The following is a 25,000-nucleotide window of genomic DNA, read 5'->3' on the forward strand; positions in this document are numbered from 1 at the left end:
GAAATGTGTGACATGCTGTACTTGTATATTATAAATTGTTATACCGCATTATGAGCTCTTGACATCTGAAATGCTAAGAAAAATAGATACATTTTTTTACTTATTTACTGTGTGTCTGCTTGTACAGCCATACTCCAAAGACTTCTCCGTGTTTTGGCCTTCCCTTCCTATAGTAAATATAATAGGGATATGATCAAGCAAACCCATGACATTCTTCCAGAGCAGCTCAATGCCAACAGAAGCAAATATTTAAATGCAATACAGGAAGCAGATGGACAGATTATAATGTTGTTAGGCAACATCCTCTCTGTTTTTGGCAACATCAGTGGGGAAGATACAAAGCCTCTGTAGTGAATGTTAAGAATGAAGCTTCAAGTAAAAAAAAAAAAGGAAAACACCAGGCTTTAGAAAATGTCAAATGGAGTGGTTTTATTTATATTTTACCTTTGTACATTTTATATGACATACATTAATACACCTACATTTAAAAATGACTAAAATGAACAAGGCACAACCAAAAAAATATGATTTCATCATATTTTTCCCAAGTTCAAAATGAAGACATTTTGAACCACTTGGGTTTCACCACGATTGAATAGAAAACCCAATAACGCATTTGCGAATAATGTTGCCTGACATTTAGGGGAGGAAAAAAAGACAAAAATAAATAAAAGTTGATGTGTAAATAAATCCCAGGGCAGGGCTAAATATTGGCACGAACCAAAAATCCAAATTGTAAATGAATCGAATCTATAAGCTACAAACTGTTAGACGTCTGCCTTTACAGTAGCACCAGTACACACAGGACAACCTAATCCCATGTACACTAAAGAAAACCTTTAGATGAACTTGGCTTTAGACTCGAATGTCCACTACAACAGCAATGTTCATATTGAATTAAGTGCAATCATTGCTAACCTTTTGTCTGTGCACAACCAGAATAAAATAAACGCGTACCACATTATTACCTTAAAACATAAAACACATGGAAAACTAAAGCTTTCGTAACAATTGGCACGTCCATTAATCTGTCATGATGAAAAAAACAACACAAGGATTACAAAATGCAGACATCATCATCGTGCGACCAGGTTGTTCACATGTTATTGAGCTCCAATAGAGTCTGTTCCAACATCTGGTTCATATCAAGATTCTCTTCTTTAGCATGTGAGAGTTTATCTGTTTGAACATCAAGCAAAAAGGCATTCATATCAGTCAAGTCATGCAGCATGTTCATTCAAGACATTAGTTCATAACTACAGTAGCAGTCGTAACGCCACTGACATCCTGTTTGAAGGACATCGTGCAACACTGGTCACTAGTAATGATTGTCACACACTCGATGCATGCTTTAAATGGTTAACCTTGTGAGACATACCTTATATACAAAGTGAATATACATTTATTTATATATAACAGACATGGTTATAGAGTGCGGACTCTTGCATAAAGCAAAACGCTTTGGATTACATCCTGAAAAACTTGGTAGCCGTCTATTACACAAACGCTGCCTTCAAGTCCGAAAGCTGTAATTACGATGATGGGATTCATATTTTTTTGCACTTTAGTTGGACACTGACACTTTGTGTGCCTTTTATTAGTAACTTAAAATTGATTCGGGCTTTTCACTTATTCGGCCAAACACCAAAAATTTGTTTAGCCATTTTCAGCCGAATATGTTTGGTTACGCAAGCTTATCTCGTAAATACGATCATTCAAACGTGAAGGCAGCATGACAAACCTAAGTAACGACCTCTCTCATAGAAGATTCATTTTTTTAATACAATATTTGGTGATAAGACACACGAGTCCAAGTTAGTCTTAATCCTCATTCAAAGCCATTCTTAGCTCATTAGAGAGAAGGCGGTTTCTCTCGAGTTGCTGGTAGAGACGATCTACAGGAACGGCGAGGCAGCAGGTTAAGAAAAGAGAGAAACAAAGAATAGAGTGAAAAGACAGACATCAGAGTAGATCAAGTATGCAGAAAAGTTAGTTAGCATTGGTTGAAACACACACAGTTATTGATAGAGTACAGAAGTCACAGATCTACAGTAGTGGAAGGAGATCGCATTGGATGGTTTTATCAGCATGGCTACGGTTTGTAAGGGTTAATATCAAAGGAGGGGGCAACCCTAACTATTCGACTTTGAACTTGCATACCTCTGAAGAACTTGTAAACAGTAGATTAGGAGTTAACATTGTGGGTTTTGACTGGTCATAACACATACAGTTTCTGAAGTTTAAGCCCTTCGAAAACTAAAAATAAAGGTTTGTGAAACACGCACGCTACTGGACACAAAATCGATCTTAAAATAAATGGTATGCAAATGTCTTAGGCCTTCATAGTCCTATTAGATGTTGATTTTGCAGTGGCATGAAAATCATTTAGTACATAGTTCCTGTATTTTTTGTTTGCATCTTAATAAAGATACTAAATCGTACATATGGAGAGTCATTAAAATTGAGCTCAATTAATCTAGTGCTACCCGCAAGAGTGTGAAATTAAACTACTTATTTTGCTGACTAATTATTCAAGAAATCTCCAATAACCACTTAATACAACTGAAAAGCTTAGATGCAAAACCCTCCAAGTGGGTGATTCTCACAAAATTAGACTTATGGAGGTGTCATGAAACCGTTTGAAAAAAAAGTAAATGCAAAGTAAGAGTATCAAAATAAAAAAACATCTTACAAACATCTCTTCACATACTATTTTGCACATTATTTCAAATGACATCATACAAACTAATTGTGTTGGTTTTTCCACATTTTAGGGGAAATTTTTCATTACCATGATTGGATTTGGGTTCTTTGACATGGAAATATTTATAATTAAAAAATCTAAACAATAAAAAGCTTCACTGCATGTTATACTATAAACATTTACAGCAAAGAAACATGTGGTATTTGGTGATCATTGGTAAATGTAGAGACAATAATAAGGAATACAAATGTGTCCAAGACCAATTTTCTCATCCTCCGCAACAATTTTCAATCATTGTTTAAGCCCTCAAGGAACTAACATTTTCAAAAAAAAAAAAATAGTTGGAAGGGACATTATTGACTGTGACACTCGAGATGGCTAGTACCAGGTAAGCAGATCTTATTTTTTCTCTCCACATAAAAGTTGAAATTTTTATTGTCATAGTACCTAGACAACCTTTTAGTTCTCATTAACAAAACATGAGTTTGTGCATATATTAATGTAATATCATGTTGTGGTAATGATAATTTTTGATAATGATAATCTAAAAAAGTAAATGATTCTATAGAAAATATTTTTTAAATCCTCTAAATATAATGATTATATTATATTCAGACCTTAATCTTATATGTTTAAAAAAAAAATTGGCTTCAAGGGCTTTTTAAAAATTTGATGCTGACACTTTCCAAGTCTGGATTTTGTGAGAATCAACCAAGTGCATCTGAATAAACGCGACGTATAGTCCAGTGCGACTTACATTTTTTCCTCTTCAAAACGCATTTTTGACTGATGTGACTCCAGAGCGACTTATAGTTCGGGAAATACGGTATTCTAAATTGAGATTTATACATAATCCGAAAGCGAAATAAATAAGCTTTCCATTGATGAATGGTTTTGTTAGGATAAGAAAATATTTGGCTGAGATACAAGAGTTGAAAATCTGGAACATAAGTGCAAAATCCAAATATTGAGGAAAAAAGCATTTGAAATCCAAATTAAGTCTCTACCATACAGATTACTTATGAAAAGGTCTGTTTGAGTGCTTTCTACTGGCTTTCTGTGCAATGACATTGTTGACCTATTGGGGGAAATTATAAGCTTTTACATAAACCAAACTTGAATGGGAAATCCCCAAAGAACAGGTAGAAATGCAAAGTTTGTAGAGTTTCTGACCAATTTTGATTGCGATTTTGTTGCATCCTTCGAATGCTGCATAAAGTTTTGATATTTATTTATTTCAATTTACAAAATATCTTTATGGAACATGATCTTAATTATTGATTTTTCTTTTATCCCAAAAATCATTAGTATATTATGTAAGGTATTTTTTGCGTTTTCTACAAATATACCTGTACAACTTACTTAGGGTCACATAAGGAAACATGGGTGGCAACTGCTGCTGCAACACAAGTGATTTTGCATTTACTTAAAATATTCTGCACCTGGTTGAAATAAACCCCTTAACAAAACATTTGTCCTTTCAAAGGCTTTTTAACTTCTTCACTTGTCGCAACTAGGCACTAGACTTGTCGTTCCTTCCTTACGGACCATTTTTATGATGTTTAATCTACATTTTCTAAACTTGTAGCACATAGCAACAAAACTAGTAAAATTTACAAGACCAGAACATCTCTGCTATCAGCGGAAGTTAAAATACACAAGTTAATTCAGGCCAAATTAGACAAACTGTGACTTCTGTATTTTTTATTAGTGAAGTACAAGAAACACAGCAAGCTGTTATTTATATAGTTTGAGGAACAGAAGATACTTACCTACAAGACTACAAGTGACTCAACTACTTCCATGAAACTATTATAATTGTATGGAAATTTGAATGGGAGGAAACACTAAATTTGCCTAATATGTAAATGCATGTGAACCGAAGTAAAGAGCTCTGAAACACCCACAAGAAGACACCAGCTTTGAAAAACTTGAAATATTTACCTCTTCATAAATTAAAGACTGTGCCATTTTGTGTACAAAGTCAAGGCTTGTACACTTCATAAGCTGCAACAAACAACATGGCACAGCATCGAGTGCCTTATTGCTTCAAATTTATGTGTGTGTAAAGCATTAAATGCATTTCTTCCAAGCATTTTTTTTTACGGTTTATTGTTCTTTTACTTTGTGAAGAGGATTTAGCTGCGCTTTATTATAAACCATGGATATCGACCCATCAACATCCAGATCTGGCTCTATCTGGCTTAACAATAAGAAGTCAATGACTTTTAGCAATTCTTCTCCACTTTATTAGAGCCACAAAAGCACACAGAAAAGAAACCAAAAGGACAAAAACAAGAAGGAAAAGATTTACATAGAAAGTTTAATTGAACAAAGCAGAGAGAATTCAAGATTCTGTACAAGAAATGTGAAATAAAACACAATGGAGACAGGGAAGGCAAGAATATGACAGGACATGAGATGCCCGATAAAGCGGAGTGATGTTGTTCAGCCGGGGGGAGGCGTCTTTGAAGTGATGCGAACAATTTATCTGCACAGGGGGGAAGTGGGAAAAAAAAATCAAGTGGTGATGGAAAAGCAAATAGTGGGACAGTTGGGTAATTTACAACCAAACACACTCACAAACAAGAAACCACCGCACACAACAGCCAAAACATTTGCAAGTTTTGCCACGCAAATCTTATCTCAAAACTTATATAGAAGCATACCGGTATATAGAAATGACGTCAAATCACTATACACTCTCCGGAAAAAATTAATTGTCACTGGGACAGTATCCTTTAAAAAGGTCCCTATATGTACCTTTTGAGGTACTGATAAGCACCCTTAGGTACAAATTTGTACTTTTACATAAAGTACCTTTCTGAGAGTGCACTTAATGTATACTTAGTGGCCATAGCTATGGCTGACTTGCCAAACAGTGCATAGTTTCGTCTATAATCACACATTAACATCAAAAGAGATGTTAATAGATCACAAAACATTAAAGTCTGAAGTATAGTCCCGTTTGTACGCGCGCATGAAGGTCAGAGTACAGTGCATATTTATTCATTAGAATAGTACCCGCGGACAGGTACGTCGTTCACCGCCGAATTTTTAAAGGCGTGCATACACTGTATAAAGTGAAAGTTGGATCTACGTAAAATGTAAGCGTTAGCAATTAAAGTAATTTTTAAAGTATTTAAAGGGATAGTTCGGCCAAAAATGATATTAAACCCATGATTTACTCACCCCCAAGCTGTCCGAGTTGCATATGTCCATCGTTTTTCAGACAAACACATTTTCGGATATTTTAGAAAATGTTTTAGATCTTTCAGTTGATTAAATGTAATGTTACGGGGTCCACGACCTTCAAGTCCAAAAAAAAGTGCGTCCATCCTTCACAAATTAAATCCAAACGGCTCCACGATGATAAACAAAGGTCTTCTGAGGGTAATCCGCGCGGTGTTGTTGTAGAAATATCCATATTTAAAACTTTATTAACAATGTAAATAAATACCTTCCGGTAGCGCCGCCATCTTAGACTCCTCTGTATTCAGGAGAGAGTATTAGCGTAGTGTACGCACTTTTCTTAGTGACGTATGACAAATTCGGAGGGTGGGAGCAGCAGCAGAGTAGCCTCCGTAGGCTGCTTAAGCTCTCATCCTGAATGCGGACGCGACTAAGATGGCGGCTCTACCGGAAGGTATTTATTTTCGTTAATAAAGTTTTAAATATGGATATTTCTACAACAACACCGCGCGGATTACCCTCAGAAGACCTTTGTTTATCATCCTGGAGCCGTTTGGATTTAATTTGTGAAGGATGGACGCACTTTTTTTGGACTTGAAGGTCGTGGACCCCGTAACATTACATTTAATCAACTGAAAGCTCCAAAACATTTTCTAAAATATCCAAAAACGTGTTTGTCTGAAAAACAATGGACATAAGCAACTCGGACAGCTTGGGGGTGAGTAAATCATGGGTTTAATATCATTTTTGGCCGAACTATCCCTATAACTAAAAGTAAAAAGTATTTAGAAAAAAAAACTTAAATTGGTAACACCTAATGTAAGCTTTAACTTTCTTTAATTTGTACTTCGTATGCATATAGGAGTATGTAGGCTAGGAGAGGCATTACAATTTGTCGCAACGCGAATGCGTGAAACATCCGTTTATGCGCAAGTCAAACTATGCTTTGCAAGGCTATGCGCGCGACTATTTTGGTACGCTAACTTACACGTAAATAAACTAACTATACTCCAAGCTTAAATGACAAGCTGTGGGCTTGTCTTCTGTGCACAAGGCGCTCTTCTACGCATCATATGAAATAAAGTCTTGAAACAACAGAGAGACAACATAGAAAAGCTATTCTTTACATGCACAGGGGTTAAGATTTCAGTGATGCAAATAGGGCTGGGCAACAAATAATTTGCAATATAATAGAAATGGTTCTGTTGCGGATGTGATTTTAACCAACATTGCAACCAATACTGCGATTATTTTAATTTGCATTGTATTTGGGGATGGAAAAAAACCAGTTCCTTCAAACCATTATCTTTAAAGAATCCAAAAACTTATTCGATTCACTCATATCATGCAAACATGCCCCCAACATGGTATTTATATGATTTTAGTAAAAGTATACGAGCACATATTAAAATGCATTTATTAAAATGCATAGTTAAACAATTACTTTTGTCCATTTACATATAATTTGCAACAACGGGTGCCTACATTATGATTCATATCTTTTAAAATAATTTAGAAGCGAAAAATCATTGTGGCACATTGTAGTCATTTTTGCCCAGCCCTAGTACAGCACGTACTGACCAACCAAATCAACCGAAGATATGAGAGTTAAATTTGTTTCTTCACAACATTAGAAAATTTCTTTACAAATTTTAAAAACTTTACAAGGTTAGAAAGAAACAATGCTCCTATACATCGCTTCTACAAGCCATGGTGCCTCCAGTCTAACACCCAAGGGTGAATTTGCTATACCCAAATGATCTAATCTGAATAACAGTAAAATGAACCATGGTTCTTGTAGAACTACAGCGATAGCAGAGCGTTCAAAACAGAGAAAAAAAGGTGTCACAGCATGCGAATTTAAGCAACAAGACCTAATTCACTAAGGGTGAGAGACAGACAAGGGGATTATGGGTAATGGGGAGGGACACAGGCACGTGCAGAGACCGCAGATGAATTACATTGATGTCATGTCATTGAGAGCGTGGTCAAGCTCCTCACTGATGGCTTTGTACTTGAGTTTCTGGGAATACAACTCATCTATTGGTGGATGGGGATGTGGGAGAGCAAGGTGGATAGGAAGTAGGTGGGAGGGGGAAGAAAGAAATGCAGGAAGGAAGCATCCAATCCAGTGGCAAGACAGGCCCCAATGTACAGAGAGATAGACCGCAAGACAGTGACATGAAGAGAATTGGGAGGGAAAGAGAAAATAAAAGTTATAGAGGAATGAAATGATACATTTAAGAGAAACAACATAATAAACTATAAATTAAAGATACAGAAACAACCAAGACTTGACACTGATGGACTAATAGTTTCAAACACTCCTTTAATTTGCTATTGGATGGCAACAGGTAGGGACGCCCCAAATTGGATGCACCAAATTATATTTTGGACAATTCCATGTGTGGCCACACAAAAAATATACACCCAACCCTCTAAAAGGGAGGTTTGGTTAATGTGAAACCAAACCTGTGTAACTTCCTCGCTTCAGTAGATCACAAGATATTTCTCAGTATGTTAATGTTTCGCATGAGGCAACTATTTTTAGCACACTAAACATATGCATATGTAAATCACTAAATGACAATTGTTTTGGGGTGTAATGTCCCTTTAAGACATCTTGCATGATCACCAACACACAGATACAGTGCGAATGTCCTCTTCTCCATCATCGCAACATTATTTAATGGAAAAGTACTTGTGCTCTTGTAAATCCGAACGAGTGAAAACGTCATTTAACACCACCTCATAAAAACCAAATCAAGTTTAAACATTGTGCAAACCAGACCTCCAGCTCTGGTATCATCTGGCAAAACATTGTTTGGTTGATGTGAATAATGATCGGGCTTTTCCATAAACGTAATTCTGAGACTGAATAGATGAAAGTTAAAAGAAGGCCGTTGCGGAAAAAGGTACGAGGAATGGGACAGTAAAGAAATAAGATTAAAAGCATAAGCAATGTTCTCCCCGGATGTTTCACTAGCATGTCTATGAACGATGTCATGAAATAATAACAAGGTCAGAAATGAAATCGAAATGTACGACTAAGGTGAACCAAATCATACCTTCAAGGTCGTCAATGGACTTCTCAAGCTTGGCGACTGATCTTTCAGCGAACTCGGCACGGGTCTCAGCCTACAGGAAGGAAATCATCATTTGAATATTTCTAGCAAACCTTGTAACATTAAAACACACATGCAAAGACACACACAAGCTCCTGCACTATAATGGAAAAGCATCTGAACATGATCGTATGCAATAGGAGAAATTTATTTAATAGATTTTTCTATACTATTTATACCAAGGTAGATATATTTGTGGCAAAGCTTTACATTTTTAACTGATGTGGGCCACAAGAAAGGAAATTATATTAACTATTAAAACAGCTTTAAATCTTGCTAACCTCGTCACAATTTTGAGCTAGATTAATTCATCTTAAGTTTTAAGATGCCAAATTAGGAACGCATAACGATTAATCGCGATTAATCTATAGTTGAATAAAAGTTTTTGTTTACATCATATATGTGAACTGTGTATAATAACATTGTATAAATAAATACACATGCATGTATACATTTAAGAAATGTTTACATGTGTATATACATTTGTTTAGTGCTGGGCAAAGATTAATCGCGATTAATCGCACACAAAATAAAAGTCTGTGCTGTGTGTATTTAATTATGTATATTTAAACACAGACACATTCATACATACATGTATGTGTGTGTATTTATATATACACACAACACAAATCACACACTCATATCTTATGCAAAAAATTACTTATTTTGTATGCGATTAATCATGATTAATCTTTGCCCAGCACTAATACATTTTTCTTTTCTTAAAATTATACATGCATGTGTGAATATTTATTTATACATAATTATTATACACAGTTCAAACACATACATGATGTAAATAAAAACTTGTATTCTGCTATAGATTAATCGTGATTAATCGTTATGCATCACTATGCTAAATGTATCAATTTGTTGGAAATAAGCGTGTTTCTAGTCGAGTTCCTAATAAACAGAATAAAATGAGATAATTTGTTTGTAAAATATGTAAGAGCTTATCAAAATACTGATGAAAACCCACTTTTATTAATAGCAAAATACTACGGTGATACCGTGATAAGAATTTAGTCATAACCACCCAACGCAAAATATAAATACGGCTCAAGTTCTCTGATAAAAATCTGCACATCTCACCTCCTTCAGTTTGTCAGTCAGGACCTTGATCTCCTCTTCATATTTGTCCTCCTTCTGTGAGTACTGTAGGAGTTACATAAAGGACAAACATCAAGACCCAAACCAGCACATCGACGACATGAATCACTTAAAAGAACCAATTCACAATTTTACTCATTTAAGTCTTTGGGAACCCATGAGCGTTACCCACTCATGTTGAGAAGCACACATCATCATCATCTGAATGAAAATTGATGGTTGGTCACCAGCTTAAGTATTTTTATTGCTGGTTTCCAGTGCGAGTTACAGTACTTGTATCCCTTCTAGGCTTTGGAGGCAGCGAGACTTAAAGGGCACATATTATGCAAAACCCACCTTTACAAGGTGTTTGGATATAAATGTGTGTTGGCGTGTGTGAACATCAACCCTCGAGTAAAAAAAAAAAAAATCACTGAAGCAGTCTCAGACATACCATTTTGGTTCTCTTGTTAATGTGATGTCACACAAACAAAGCCTCACCCACAGCCACTGACTGACTGGTTAATTTTACCCAAAAGCTTTTTTAAATGTGTTCGTTAACACGCTGTAGCGCTAATGGGGCTAAATATACTTATATAATATGATTATTATCTCAGACTGTATTCACAAGAATCAGATCTATTTTTAACCAAAAGCATTCACTGTCTGTTGGTAGGGGAGTGATGAGCTTATTTGCATTTAAAGGTACACACATAAAAACAGCTCCCACCTAAGGGCATTTTGGACATGCTATTACAAATTATCTGTGGGGTACTTTGAGGTAAAACAGACTTTACACACATTCCAGGCACACCTGATACTTATTACGTCTTGTAAAAATGGGAACATAATGTGCCCTTTAAGTTTTACCAACCGGATCATGTTTCTAGTTTTGACAGTAAACAACACCTGTTCAGGTAAATTACTAATCAAATAAACTCATGCCGGTCTTAAACCGTATTTTCAGTACAGCATGTGACCTCCGTAACAATTCACCCTCTCTGCAATTAAAGCCAGCTGCTGTATTGATGGTTACTGTTGATGAAATACTGGTTATCCCGGTTTGCTCGGAAGGGGGGTGGACCGTGCGCCTGCAGGCAGCACACCTACCTTCTCAGCCTGGGCTTCCAGGGACTTCAGGTTGTTGGTCACAGTTTTCAACTCTTCCTCAAGCTCAGCGCATTTACTGGTGTTTTACACAAAGAACGCACAGGTGAGGAGGCAGGAGGAGTAGGAACGAGAGGTGGAAAGGCAGAGGAGAAGAGGAGAACCAGAGGCAGGATGGATGAAAGGATGTCGGGGTAACAAGAGATGGGAGAAATAAAAACAAAGACCCAAATATCAATCAGAAAGCAGGAATGAATGGGTGGGGGAGGCCAAAGCCCCCCTTAACATAGCAGGAATGTGTCACAGGGTGTACTCATACTTGACTGAACTGTACTAGAGTGTGATCGCCCACCCTTCCCACTCACACTACACTATGATCCAAAACCCGAGTTTGCTTAGGTCATTTAAAGATGCGATTGGTTTGACAAAACCCCACCTACAAATCAAAGCGCTTAAAGGAATAGTTCACACAAATTAAAATTCTCTCATCTCTTTTACCTTTATGTTGTTACAAACCTGTAATGTATTTATTCTAATGAACACAAGATATTTTAAGGAACGTTTGTATCCAAACCAATCATGAGCCCCATTAACTTCCATAGTACTCTTTTTTCCTACTATGGATGTCAATGGGGTTTATGGTCGATTTGGGTACAAACATTGCTCAAAATATCTTGTGTTTATCAGAACAAAGAAATTTATACAGGTTTGAAACAACATGAAGGCAAGTAAATGAGAGAATTTTCATTTTTGGGTGAACTATGCTAGGGATGGGCACAAATAATCGATTGCTTGAGTACTCAAACGTGGCATTGACGATCGATCACAAAAAAGATGAACGATGGTGTATGTATTTTTTTGTGGGTTTATTTTTTTTGTAACTAGACACAAGATGTGTTATTTTAATGGTTATAGTAAGTTCAGACTTTAATCTTAGATGTGCAAAAAAAAGGGCTTCTTAAAAATTCTGATGCTGGACACCTAAATCTGGATTTTGTGAGAATCATACAATTAATTTCAGCATGATGTGTACGCCCCGCCCCTTTGATCACCCGCTCCAATTATTCGAGTACTCGTTTTTCAGACCTATGGATTAATCGACATGAAAAAAGATATACATGTAAATCCCTAAACTATACCTTTAAGCATATCGCATCCTGGTACGGATCGATCACACTAGCCAAACGAACCATACTTTGGGGGTCAAACATACTCTGGTACGGTACGCACAGTGCGAGTACACCCACAGTGATAAATCAGAGTCGACGAAACCAAAACATGCAAGTGACATTTGGCAATGACATTGTGAGAAGCAAGTTGCAGCATTCCTGCTTGGTTAGAAGGGCATGAAACTCCAAGTATCCAAGGGTTTTAAAGAAACAATTCCCAATCCCCAAAATTAAATCTCTCCCTTTATACCCAGCCTCATGTCATTTCAAGCTCAAACGTTCTCATGTTTTTGCTCCAGGATGGGGAAAATCATCCAGGATTGGAACAACATGAGAAATAAATGGGAAAATGGTTTAATTTTGGGGTGAATTGTTTCTTTATTACGAGAGAGGAAATGGACAAAGCGATGAAGAAACTCAAATAGGGCTGCATAATGATTAATCGCGACTAATCGTTTGCAGAATAAAAGTTTTTGTTTACATTATATAAGTGTTTGTACTGTGTACAATAATTATGTATATATAAATACACACACATGCATTTATATATTTAAGAAATATTTACATGTGTATATACATTTTTATATAAAATTAATATTAGGGATGTACCGATCGATCGGCCGATAATGCTTGCTTTATATATAAATTATATATATAAATATATATTTTCTTAAAGTTATACATAAATGTGTGTGTATTTATATTTACACAGTACACACACTTAAATAATGTAAACAAAAACTTTTATTTTGCAAACGATTAGTCGCGATTAATCGTTATGCAACCCTAAACTCAAATAGACACAATATACCTTTCCAAACATGAAACTTCAATGCAAATTCGTGTTTAAAACACAAGTTGTGCCATTATCTGGCAACCATATACAACTAAACTTTTTTATAATAATGGATGTAAAAAGTTGTTTCACATCTAGTCATGTTTGGAACATGACCCAAAGCAACTTGAAAGGTATACATTTCCATTTTGTGGGCTCCTGGGGTCCGAACCCATAATCTTTTCAATGATTTCTTTCTTCATCGCTCATACAATAAAAAATAAAAATCAAGGCAGCATGGGTGTCAGGAGAAGCGGTGCGGTAAGTTACGGCAGGTACGTGAGATCAGGAAGCATAGGAGGTTATTTGTGTATGCGACCTATTAAGTCATGTGTAGTACCTGCTCTTCTGATGCTCTTAATGACTTATAGCTTTGGTCCACCACTCGTAGCTCTTCTTGTAATTTTCGCAAGCGTCTGTTAGTGAGTACAGGATTGCAAGGCCATTCCAAACACGGCACACAAGTTAACAGTGCATGCAAACAAAAACAGTCAAACAAAAAGGATGTGATGCTGGAATTAGGTATTAGCAATATGGGAGTAAAATGTGTATGGGGTGCACACACACACACACACAAACTTGTATAAAATTATCAGAAAGGCTGGCTATTGCGACTAATTCGATTTAGTTCAATATTGATTTGCTCTGCATTTTAAACCCTACTCCTGACCAATCCCAAATTGGTTATTTCATGTGCATTTGCAATCTGGTTGACTTAATTTGCCTCCAGGTCCACAAAACTGTATTTCCCCACTGTTGTGTTATATTACGGAATGGTGTCTTTAGACCACAACAGCCACATGGCAGGCAAATTATTTTGGGTTATTTTCCATTTCGAGTGCTTTGTTCTTAAATGTCAACAAATACTTTAACTTTTTAGTCAATCAAGGTGCTCGGCCTACAGTTCAGGGCGAAACTACAGATGTGGCAGAAACAAAGAAAAAAAATCTTAGCGCTATTATCTCTGTAACAGAATCTTTAATAATATATTTTTTTAAGTATGCAAACCCAGATATGTTCTGCGTGCGTGTGTGTGCACGCATAATTCATGCACATGCATGTGTGAATGTATGTGTATAGGGATAATAAAGACATGCAATGGGCTTCAAGAACACCCCGTACCCCTCAGACAGCTCAGCACGTTCCTCTGTACGCTCCAGCTCAGCCTCAACGATCACCAGCTTACGGGCCACCTGCACACACAGGCCAGATGGGACAATTACACACAGTTGTAATCACAAACACCCTTAATTACACAAATTGAAAGAAACAAGTATGCTTTGTTCATTTGAAACTACTCCTTATTAAAACATGTCTCTTCAGAAAGTTACGCTTCTGCTCGTTCACACTTCAAGTGTGAAAGGTCACGTGACTCGAGTTGGGCAGGAAGTGTCTTTTTTCCTGTGTGTGCATGTGTGAAACCTGCCTCCTCGTATTTGCGGTCAGCCTCCTCAGCGATGTGTTTGGCCTCTTTAAGCTGGATCTCCTGGATTTCCATCTTCTCCTCATCCTTCATAGCCCTGTTCTCAATGACCTTCATGCCTCTGAAGAGAGAAAACGAGAAGAAATGTGATTGAGATGAAAAACGATCTTCTTTCGACAACATCATCATCATACAGTTATGATCAATGACATTTGCAGATGCAGATCTGCAGTGAACTTTAGACTCGAGTAGATTTAGCAAAGATTTTCAGCTGTTATTCTCTAAACCCCAAGGTTTCCTGTGATGTCAGAATAGTCAGTTGTCAGAAGAGATGAATGGGGAAGGGAAAACTGTGCAATGTGTTAGCACTTAAGATCTAGACCAGGTCTCGGTACAGAGTGGCTCTATGCTGGGACAGAGGGCCTCTGTGTGGGGAAACAAAGGAAGGGAAACGCAGCCTAGCGCCCCTACAAATTGCTGTTTATTCAGGCTCTACGTAAACAGCTCACGTCAGTTGTTTAGGCCAAACACAGCATCGTAGATTCACAGCCACCTCCTGCAAGTGTGCAATCAATGCTTTCCTCAGTAACAACAAAAATTAAGTAATACAAAAGCCAAAACCTAACTAAATCATTTACAAAGCAACTGAAGGCTAACCAAATACTACAACCTTCTCCAATGCCCTTGAGTTTCTCACGTAGGCTGAGGTATTTCAAAAACGTTAAACACTTGCAAAAGTAGCCGAATAGCGATTCCTCCTCCCAAGTAAAAGCAAAAAACATGAACTGCTTTATTTAGTTAAAGGAAAACAACACCTTTTTTTCAATATTTTACTCTGTTCTTACCTCAACTTAGGTGATTAATACATACCATCTTTTTTCAATGCGTGCACTCAATCTTTGCACAGTGCGTTATGAATGTGTTAGCATTTAGCCTAGCCCCATTCATTCCTTAGGATCCAAACAGGGATGAGTTTAGAGGCCACCAAACACTTCCATGTTTTCCCTATTTAAAGACTGTTACATGAGTAGTTACACAAGTAAGTATGGTGGCACAAAATAAAACGTGGTGATTTTTTAAGACTTAGTTAGTGCCAGAGGTTGAAGTGCTGCAAACCAAGTGCTCTTCCGCCATACAATATAGTTCTTCTCAGTCACATTTTATTTTGTACCACCATACTTATTCGTGTAACTACTCATGTAACTTTAAATAGGGAAAACATGGAAGTGTTTGGTGGCTTTTAAACTCATCCCTGTTTGGATCCCAAGGAATGAATGGAGCTAGGCTAAATGCTAACAAATTCACAACACGCTGTGCAAAGATGAAGTGCACGCATTGAAAAAAAGATAGGTATGTATTAAATCATCTAAGTTGAGGTAAAAACTAGGGATGCACCGAATCCAGGATTCGGATTCGGATTCGGCCGAATACTGGGCTTTTTGACGGGGTTCGGGTTCGGCCGAATCCTAGAATTTTTTTCCACCGAACCGAATCCTAGGCTTGCGCTACGCTGCTCGACGTCACGCGGCCGTTGATTACACACATCGGGTGCTGACATGGAGATGAGCTTTTTCTTTCGGTGAGCTTTAGGGGCTGGACACACCAAAACTTTTAAACACGGCTGAAAACGCCTTGAGGACACCAAATGCCAGCTGTTTTTCAGCCGAGCGCTTGGTAGCTGTGATGCTTCAGCTGTGAGCCGGTTGGTTGCTGTGGTAATGTCCCGCCCCTCCTCCATTGTAATTGGACGGCCGTGTGAAACCTGAGATTGACGAGCGGAGCTTCTCACTCAAAGTTAAATATAGTTTTCAGCGCGGAGCTGCTTGCTTATTGGAAAAACGAGCGTGTCGCAACGCATCGCTTTCATTATGCATAGGCTTATGGTAATTGTCAAAATAGTTTTCCAACTTGTCATCCTGGCATAATGTACAGTTAAAATTAAATAAAATGAAAAATACATGCTGTGGACGTTGTATAATTCCTTAATGTGTTTTACTGTGTTAATGGAATAAGGATTCGGTATTCGGTTTCGGATTCGGCCGAATCTTAAACGGTGGATTCGGGATTCGGCCGAACCTAAAAAATCTGGATTCGGTGCATCCCTAGTAAAAACATAGTAAAATATTGAAAAACGGTGGTGTTTTCCTTTAAACGCAGACAATTTTAGGCTACTTTACATGACAATGTAGGAAAATGTGGAAAGTTTGTCCTTTACATTTGAAAAATAAAAAATTACGTGCACAACGACGTCAAAAAAAAATAAATAAATCTGTGGTCCACCAAGACGACTAAATCCGCTGTAAAGTAATCTTTACACATGCAATGTGTTAAGTAATATTTCACCATCTACTGGCGTAGGCTTGAATCTCATGACAAATATTCACGACGAGACATGTGAGAACCAATGACATTGGGCGTTACCGACATGGCCCCCCATCTCTTAATGTACTGCACATGGATACATAACCAAAATATTGTCAAATAAGTAGACATGCGGTGCGTCTGAAATCGCTTTACTCGATACTATACGGTAGACGAAGCACATTAGGCGAGTAGTATGTCCGAATTCATAGTATTCGGAAAACAGTAGGTGATAAGTACCCGGATGACCTACTACTTCCGGCTAGGGCTGTGACGATTAATTGTGCAAATGCGCATTTTCTCCATTAATCAATTTTAACGAATTACGCTGAAATGCCACCACATCCAAAAGCCAGAGGGCGCTCTCGTGCAGAACCGCCATTTGTGCCACAAAAGTAGTACCATTACAAACACTATTCCAGGAATTGTCTAGAGGCATATTAATATCGCTGTTATTCAGATTGTTTAGATATATTTATGATAAGAGAATATTTTGAATGATTTTGTTTGACGAGTGTTTCTTTTTTAAATGCACATTATAAACGACTCCGACTCATAGGGGTGGTTTCCCGGACATGGATTAGCTTAATCCAGGATTAGGCCTTAGTTTAATTAGGAAATATAACTTGTTTTAACAAACATGCCTTACTAAAAACATTACCTGTGTGCATTTTGAGGCAAAACAAAGGGCCCTGATGTATTTTAAGATATGTCAGTGCAAGTTGTTTTCAGTTTGGACAGCTCTTAAAAATGTTTTAGTGTAGGACTAGTCTAATCCCTGTCCGGGAAACCGCCCCATAGTGATTTTAGATTAATAAGGACTTTCTACTGATCACATAGCCATAGTATACGCACAAGCTGTGCATAAAACACAGAATCGGAGCCTTGCGATTTAGAATCAATTTCATATACAGGTATTTTTAATGGGGAAAGCAATGTATCGCCACAATCCTGCTTCCGACAAGATCACAAGTTGTGCATTAGAAGGACACTTTACTATCCCGTGAGCCCCCACCCCGGGAGAGAGGTCACCCAACAAAGAATAAAAGGAAAGGCGTTGTTTTATTCAAAAATGTCCAAAAGCAGCAACGCGCCTCTATTCAAATGCAAATACATTATTAAACAGCTGTCCCTTGTGGGTGGTTAAACTGGGCTTCAGGGCTCCAGACTAACTTTTTCACTAGGAGCACAGTGGCCCCCAACTGAAAATTTTAGGGGCGCAACCAGAAAATTTAGGGACACATACCGTAAATCAACATGCTAAACAAATATTCACATTATTACTAATAAATACTTTGATGATAGATGCAGAAAGTACAGTGTGCTAAATTTTTTAATTCAGTGTCACATCACAAAAAAGGTCAAATTTACTGGTTGCACATGTGCGACTGGTTGTAAAATTCAGTGGCACACTCTCAAATTTTGGTGGCAAAATGCCACTATTTGGTGGCAGTCTGGAGCCCTGGGCTTGTTTTGTCATTTGTCCGAATGCATTTATACGATCCGTATTCATACTATACAGTACCTACTGTTTTAACTGTCGATAAGTAGGTACTTCATCTAATTCAGCACGTTCACAGTATGCAAATGATGGATGTTTGTGCTTTTTGGAGCTGCACCATGTTGACCCCCATATGATTCAACCAATGAGATTCAACCTTAATGTGCAAAATATTTTTAAAAAATCCTCAAACATTTTATCGCTTGGCCCTGGTGAATCCCATAAACGATAATTTTTTAAAATATGTTTGCGTTTAAATTAAGGAAGGAAGTCATATACATCTGGGATGACATGAGGGCAAGTAGATTGAGAGAATTTTCATATTTTGGTAAACTATTCTTTAAGTTTCCCCACTGAGAGCAGATGTTTTTAAATGACTTCTGTATTTTTGTGTGTAAAAATAAAACCGTTGCGAAACATCAACATGAAACTAACAGATTTACAAATTACTCAAAGGCTAGCGTCCATCTGCAATGTGTAGTGTCCAATCAGTGATTCTCTTTCCTATGACACACACATACGCACTCTTTATACGGGGCACCAGATGCATGGTCTAGGAAGTGGTAGCATGTTGTCACTTCAATAACACAACTGTGGAGCTTGCACAAAGTAACTAACCGCAGTTACTGCGAGGGGGAGGAATATCAGTTTAACTTCTTCTGCTTGAGTAAAGCAGGCTTGCTGCATACTTTACAATATTGCACTATGAATCTCATAACACCCCCCTTAAATTCAGGGGTTAAGCAATATCCATTTTGGAAGTATTTGTGCATGACTCACACACAAATTGTTGCAATGCGATACTATGGCATAGATTGCACAACACTGTGCTATATAATATTTAATGATATAATATATGGGTATATTATTAACCTCTCGCTCTCATCTGCAGCCTTCTCAGCCTCCTCCAGCTTCTGCAGAGCTGTGGCCAGACGCTCCTGTGCGCGATCCAACTCCTCCTCAACCAGCTGGATACGTCGGTTCAGGGAAGCTACATCTGCCTCAGCCTTGGAGAACACAGAGGGATCGGAGTCAGACCAAGATCAACATTTGCAACATCATCATTTGTAAAGCATAAAGTCAGGAACACTTGTAGATTTTGATGACAGTATAGTTTCTAAACCCAAGTGCTACTCAATACTCCCATTAAGACTTCTGCTGTACAGTAGTCACACACACCCACACCATATAGCAGCTAATGGCTGCAACGCTAATGGATGAGAAAGTCAGGGCCCTTGGATCATTACCAAGCCACTGGGATAACAAACAGGCTGTGCACGGTCCCAATGGATCTACATAGATTACACTATTAAAGGCCAAACGCATGACCGGAGGAGAACTACAGGCTGTTTGTGGGAAACATGGAGTTTTGCAAATACATGGCACGTTATGAAGCTTATGCATCTATGTAACACATTTTCAGGCCTCCTCACCAAAAGGGGTGTGGCACAAAAACAGGTTGCAGAATCAGAACGAATCAGGGTTTAAGAAAAACTAAAATGGCATTCCTGCAGTTTATGCTCCTATTATAGCCTCTTAAAGGGATAGTTCACCCAAAAATGAAAATTCTGTCATTTTTTTCATCCTCATGTCATTTCTTTCTTTTTTGATGAACACAAAAGATGATATGATGATAAATGATAGTAACCATTGACTTCCATAGTAGGAAAACAAATATTATGGAAGCATTAAGCACACAGTTCACGGTGCCCATTGAATTCCATCGCATTTGTTTTTCCTACTATGGAAGCCAATGTGTACAATCAGCTGTGTGCTCACCATCATACAAAAATATTTTGATAAATGTGTTCATCACTCAAAAGAAATTCATACAACATGGGTGAACATTTTTGGGGTGAAGTACCGCTTTAATAAAGCATTTGCTTCCGCTGTGCAGTTTTAGGTAGTTATGTTAAAATGTTTTACGTTTTATACTTTAAAACGACATCACTCTATTCATTTTAGCAAAGCCAGTTAATAGGACTAACTAATCTACAGAAACCTAGAACCTAGTTACTGTGCAAAATCAATCTTTGCTGCACCACAAAAACAAAACGTTTTTAGCATGCATCCTACTCAAATGCCTTAGGCCTCCAACTAAAGGGAACTAAGTAGGGGCAAAGTGCATCTTATATCAGAGATATGGGTCACTAGAAAGCACAGATGACCATAACACCCCCGCCCCAAGCGTCCCATACATGCTTAACTCACTAAATATGCCTAAAACCGAAAATGAATGCCATGCACACTAAAATACACCCGTGTTTCCTGCAGTGACTATGCAAGTATGAATGCTGCTTTTAGAGAGCAAGGTGAGTCTACTGCGTGTGACAAAGCAGCTTGGCCATATAAGGCAGCATGCTCTCAAATGAAAGAGAAAAAGAGAGAATGAAAGAGAGAGAGAGAGAAAGAGAGAGAGAACCTGAGGCTTCAATACTCCGTCCATTATAATAAAACCACTACAATATAACAAACATGAACAGGTCTGTCCAGCATCTCCGTTGTGGGCTATTAGCTTAAATTTAGCTACGAACTCTGCCCTGAGGAAATTTGCTTATTCCAGCAGTTAAACTTGAATGACACCCGACTCTCCATTTTGAAGACTGGTGCGTAGAGATTCCGTAAACATTTAAAGTTTTAACTATACACGGCTATTTTAACGTCCCGTTTCCGCAATTTCACATACGCACTTTATTTAATCCGCTTATTCGGTCAGAATTTGAAAATAATAAAAGCAGGAGCGATTATTTTTAGACGAGGTTAACCTGCTGCCCAATAGGGCGCAGCGGGGCGGCGGACAAATTCCGCTACGTTAATACCACACATCACATCAAGGTGCGCGCGACCTTACCGGACACGCGACTTGTTACAATAAACGCATTTTCACCGGCCAGACATACAGTGAAGAGGGTTACATTAAAACACACGCGCTCGATAGGCTACTTCGTATCATTCTCACCGATTCTCTTGCTTTCCTTTCTACCGACAACTCCTTCTGCAGTTTCTCCGCTCTCTCTTCTGCACCGTCGGCCTGCTCCTGCAGCAGCTTAATTTTCCGTTTCACCGCCTCCAGCGATGTAGCAGCCATTATTGCGCGATATAACTAAACGAAAGCGTCAAACTGCGTGCGTTTCTGTGAGATGGATGAGGAGCGCAGAGACGCCGCTGCTGCACCGGTGCGTTGTGCGTGTGTGTAGGACGCTTACAGATTACACCGGAAGTAACCATGTTTTCATAGGCGAGCCTCTAACGACGTCATTAACATAAACTAGAGCGTATTTACCTATTTTTATTTTTTAATAATTGAATCAATATCTTATTCGAGATAAACAAAATTTGAGCTTAATATTTTGTATTAAAAACATAAATATTATTTTAGTTAAAAACGTGCTGCTCTAAAGGTTAGAGGTGGGTGTGTTTACGTCGTTCACCTGCTGCGCACCTGAATCTAGTGATCGATTGACTAATAGGCAATAATTGGTGAGGTGATGTCAGGGGTGCTGCTGATGCTGAAACTGAGCTGTTATATTTGGAAAGGTTGTGAGGGGAGGGGGATCGTGTTGCACGGGGAGCAAATTTAAACTGTCCTGTAGTGCCCTCTAAAGACATAAGGAGAGGATGTCTTCGTTTTAAATTTCCCCTAAATAATATTATAAAACATAGTTCATAGTTTAAACATTATTAAACGATTTCTCATCTATTATTGGCTCTTATTGGCTGCGTTTTTACAATATTGAATCAAAACCATACTTTTTTTGTTTAATAAATTGTTATTTATAAAGAAAGGAATAAATAAATATGTTATTTGTTATGGTTGTATGTTATTACATATTGAAATATTTTTATATCATAATAAACCTGAACAGCAGTATAAAATATTAAAATGAACATATTGTAGTTCTCTCATTGTACACGAGGGGGCGCTATAAGAGCTGGTGATTTTTACTTGATGACCACATTATAAAGCTGTATGCTTTGCATTTAATTATGTGCATGCTCTACATACATAAATTACCCCGAAACGCTAATTAAGTTAATAACGCTAGTTAATTATGCTTAATGATCCTTGCAAAATTGAATACTTGACACTCCTGACAATACATGACAACTCATTCGCTTGTTTTCTATAAGGGTTTGACTCTGTAATATTATAGAGCTTAAATGTATATAAACTTGTGAAATTTGTAGGTGAATACTTAATTTAGTTGCAAAAACAATGGATAGTTAAAGTTTAAGAAAGATTTTCATATGATTACTTCAGTCCCTTATGATGGCTACTCAAGGGCAGGGCCCAGAAGGTTGAGCGTCTTAACCATATAAAGCACTAGGCTAAATATAACAGGCTGCCTGCTTACTCTCTTATGTCTTGGAAGGGTTGTCTTGTAATTTAAGTCCTTGCTCAGAATACTGTATTTATTTTTGCATAGCCAAGCTCCATGTTTGGTCAGATGCATGTGGATTGTCCAGATCTCAGATTAAAGATGACCTGACACTGTGCGACGTGTCACTTGTCTGTTAAGTTTGCAAAAACATAAAGCTCATGAGCCTAAAATATGTGACAAGACGTCATACATGACATAACCATATGTCAGCTGTGGCTTTCCATAGGAAGGACACATCCTAAATTAATGTCCTATTTGTTTCTCACAGACAGCAATGAGATTAAATGAAAATAAATACTTTTTTGGGGGGTTTCAGAAAACAATGTGCTCAGATTTGCTGTAATTCCAAAGTTTCCATACATTTTTTTTTCTTATATCAAACTCTTTAAGATCAGTTTATCCGGACTGTGCTACCCAGATCAGTTACTGTTACTGTAAATCAACACGTGTCTATTTGTAGGATTAACATCTGAGACAGATGTCTCATGAGCTTTGAAAGAGCAGAGCAAGACAATTTTCCATTGGCCAGACACACAAAAGCCACAATAATTTTCAAATATTGGGTACATTGGGTAACATGCCAAAAAGTGTCAGACAGAAGATGCGTGACTGCACAGTGCTCGTCATACTTACATCTGCGGCTTTCTTGTCAGCCACCTCCAGTTTCTCCTGGGCATCTTTAAGAGCCTCTGAAAATTTGTCCAGCTCATCCTCAGTGCCCTTCAGTTTCTTCTGCAGTGCTACGAGGTCATCCTCAAGCTGCGTGCGTTTCAGTGATTGATAGACAGCAGTGAAGTGCAGGAAGCAGAGTGCGTGCGTGATGTGCGCGCAGAGGGGCGCGCGAGCACATAGACCGACAGAAGAAGAGAAAGAAAGAGTTAGGGAGATTCACACAGAAACACACCTGAGTGGCGACCTCATCCGCGGTCAGGAGCTTTTCCTCCACACTCTGGTACTCCTCAAGCATTTTATCGCGCTCGTCCTCGGTTACGCGCAACGTCTTTTCCAACTGAATTAGTTCGTCTTCTAACTACACATGCACAAATGACAGTTTTCATAACACATGACGTATCATAATATAAGTACATTATTTTTCCTTAGAAATCAAACATGGTTTTACTGTAGTAAAAGTTTAGTAACAAAGTAATGCTTTTTGATGGATTGATTACCATTTGTATTACCATAGTTGTACTACACATAGCCTATGGTTACACTATATGGTTACTGTGGTGAGAGCAAATAAAATTTGTGGTTATTATAAATTCATTAGAAATAGTTAAACTATGGTTACTGTAGTTTAACTGTAGTTTATTAATTTGTTTATTTAATCAATAAATGGATGGTTTAATGAATGGTCTAACTTGGATTAATCTGAGATGCCTAAACTCTTATGTGAAAGATAAACCCCTCAAAACTGGTAATGGGCATTTACTGAAAAGTTCCTTGGTTGAAAGTATTAAAAAATTGTCAAATTTACTAAAATACTAAAGTCTTAACAGGATGTTTGGTAATAAAAGTAATGCAACTGTAAATATCCCTTCTGAAAAATTAACCATGGTTTTAGTAGCTATAGTAAAAGTAGTACAGTTGTGTAGTTTTTACTACAAACACCACACACTACGGTTACTATAGTAAGACAATGGTACATTTGTGTTAATACAAATGCCATGGTTACTGTAGCATGCTTAATTTTAGGAAGGGATAAACGCATGCAGTTATGATGTCCTATTAGTCAAATGAATAACTTGATAACAAGTTTCAGACTTATACTCCTTATGTTGACGTTATCTTCTTTACTATAAATCCACTCAGGCGAAGTAATAATCCATATAATTAACCGGCGCGCGTGCAACTTTTATAAAGTCCTCAAATAAAGCGCAGACCTGTTTGCTTCTGTCCTCCGCCGCTTTCTTATCGCTCTCGGCCTGCTCAGCTCTGTCCAAGGCATTCTCCTTGTCGAGCTTGAGCATCTGCATCTTCTTCTTGATGGCATCCATGGCTGCTTACTTGATTTTTTCCTTGGGATTACTGCGGAGGGATGAAGGCTGGATGCGCACACGCGTCTGAAGCGAACCGAACTGAGCGAAGGGCTGGAGTGCGAGCGCTCGTTCC

General features: G+C 37.8%; 1 protein-coding gene across 4 annotated transcripts; it reads right to left on the minus strand.

Annotated features, from left to right (window-relative positions):
* Window positions 1–403: 403 nt before the first annotated feature.
* On the minus strand, window positions 404–25,000 carry tpm1 (tropomyosin 1 (alpha)). Of its 4 annotated transcripts, XM_065292102.2 has the most exons (10): window positions 24,772–25,000; window positions 23,522–23,647; window positions 19,380–19,513; window positions 14,648–14,765; window positions 14,344–14,414; window positions 11,221–11,296; window positions 10,114–10,176; window positions 8,965–9,034; window positions 7,858–7,936; window positions 5,009–5,195 (listed from the first exon to the last, which is right to left on the minus strand). In XM_065292102.2, exons 1-10 carry the CDS (start codon window positions 24,883–24,885, stop codon window positions 5,192–5,194), a joined length of 855 nt encoding a protein of 284 aa, XP_065148174.1. In that variant the 5' UTR covers window positions 24,886–25,000; the 3' UTR covers window positions 5,009–5,191. The 4 variants fall into 4 exon arrangements, with proteins under 4 accessions (XP_065148175.1, XP_065148178.1, XP_065148174.1 ...); XM_065292103.2 differs by lacking the exons at window positions 5,009–5,195; window positions 7,858–7,936 and adding an exon at window positions 404–1,179; XM_065292104.2 differs by lacking the exons at window positions 23,522–23,647; window positions 24,772–25,000 and adding an exon at window positions 21,466–21,615.

Source organism: Paramisgurnus dabryanus, chromosome 23 (assembly GCF_030506205.2).
Source record: "Paramisgurnus dabryanus chromosome 23, PD_genome_1.1, whole genome shotgun sequence".
NCBI lineage: Eukaryota > Metazoa > Chordata > Actinopteri > Cypriniformes > Cobitidae > Paramisgurnus > Paramisgurnus dabryanus.

Bases quoted from the DNA above. Each gene is read 5' to 3' on its own strand.
- tpm1 (XM_065292103.2), bottom strand. From the start codon at position 24,885: ATGGATGCCATCAAGAAGAAGATGCAGATGCTCAAGCTCGACAAGGAG. The intron at 23,648-24,771 runs GTCTGCGCTTTA...AAACGCACGCAG, and splicing joins CGGAGGACAGAAGCAAACAG to CTTGAGGATGACCTCGTAGC. The intron at 1,180-8,964 runs GTATGATTTGGT...ATGTTCAAACAG, and splicing joins GTCCATTGACGACCTTGAAG to ATAAACTCTCACATGCTAAA.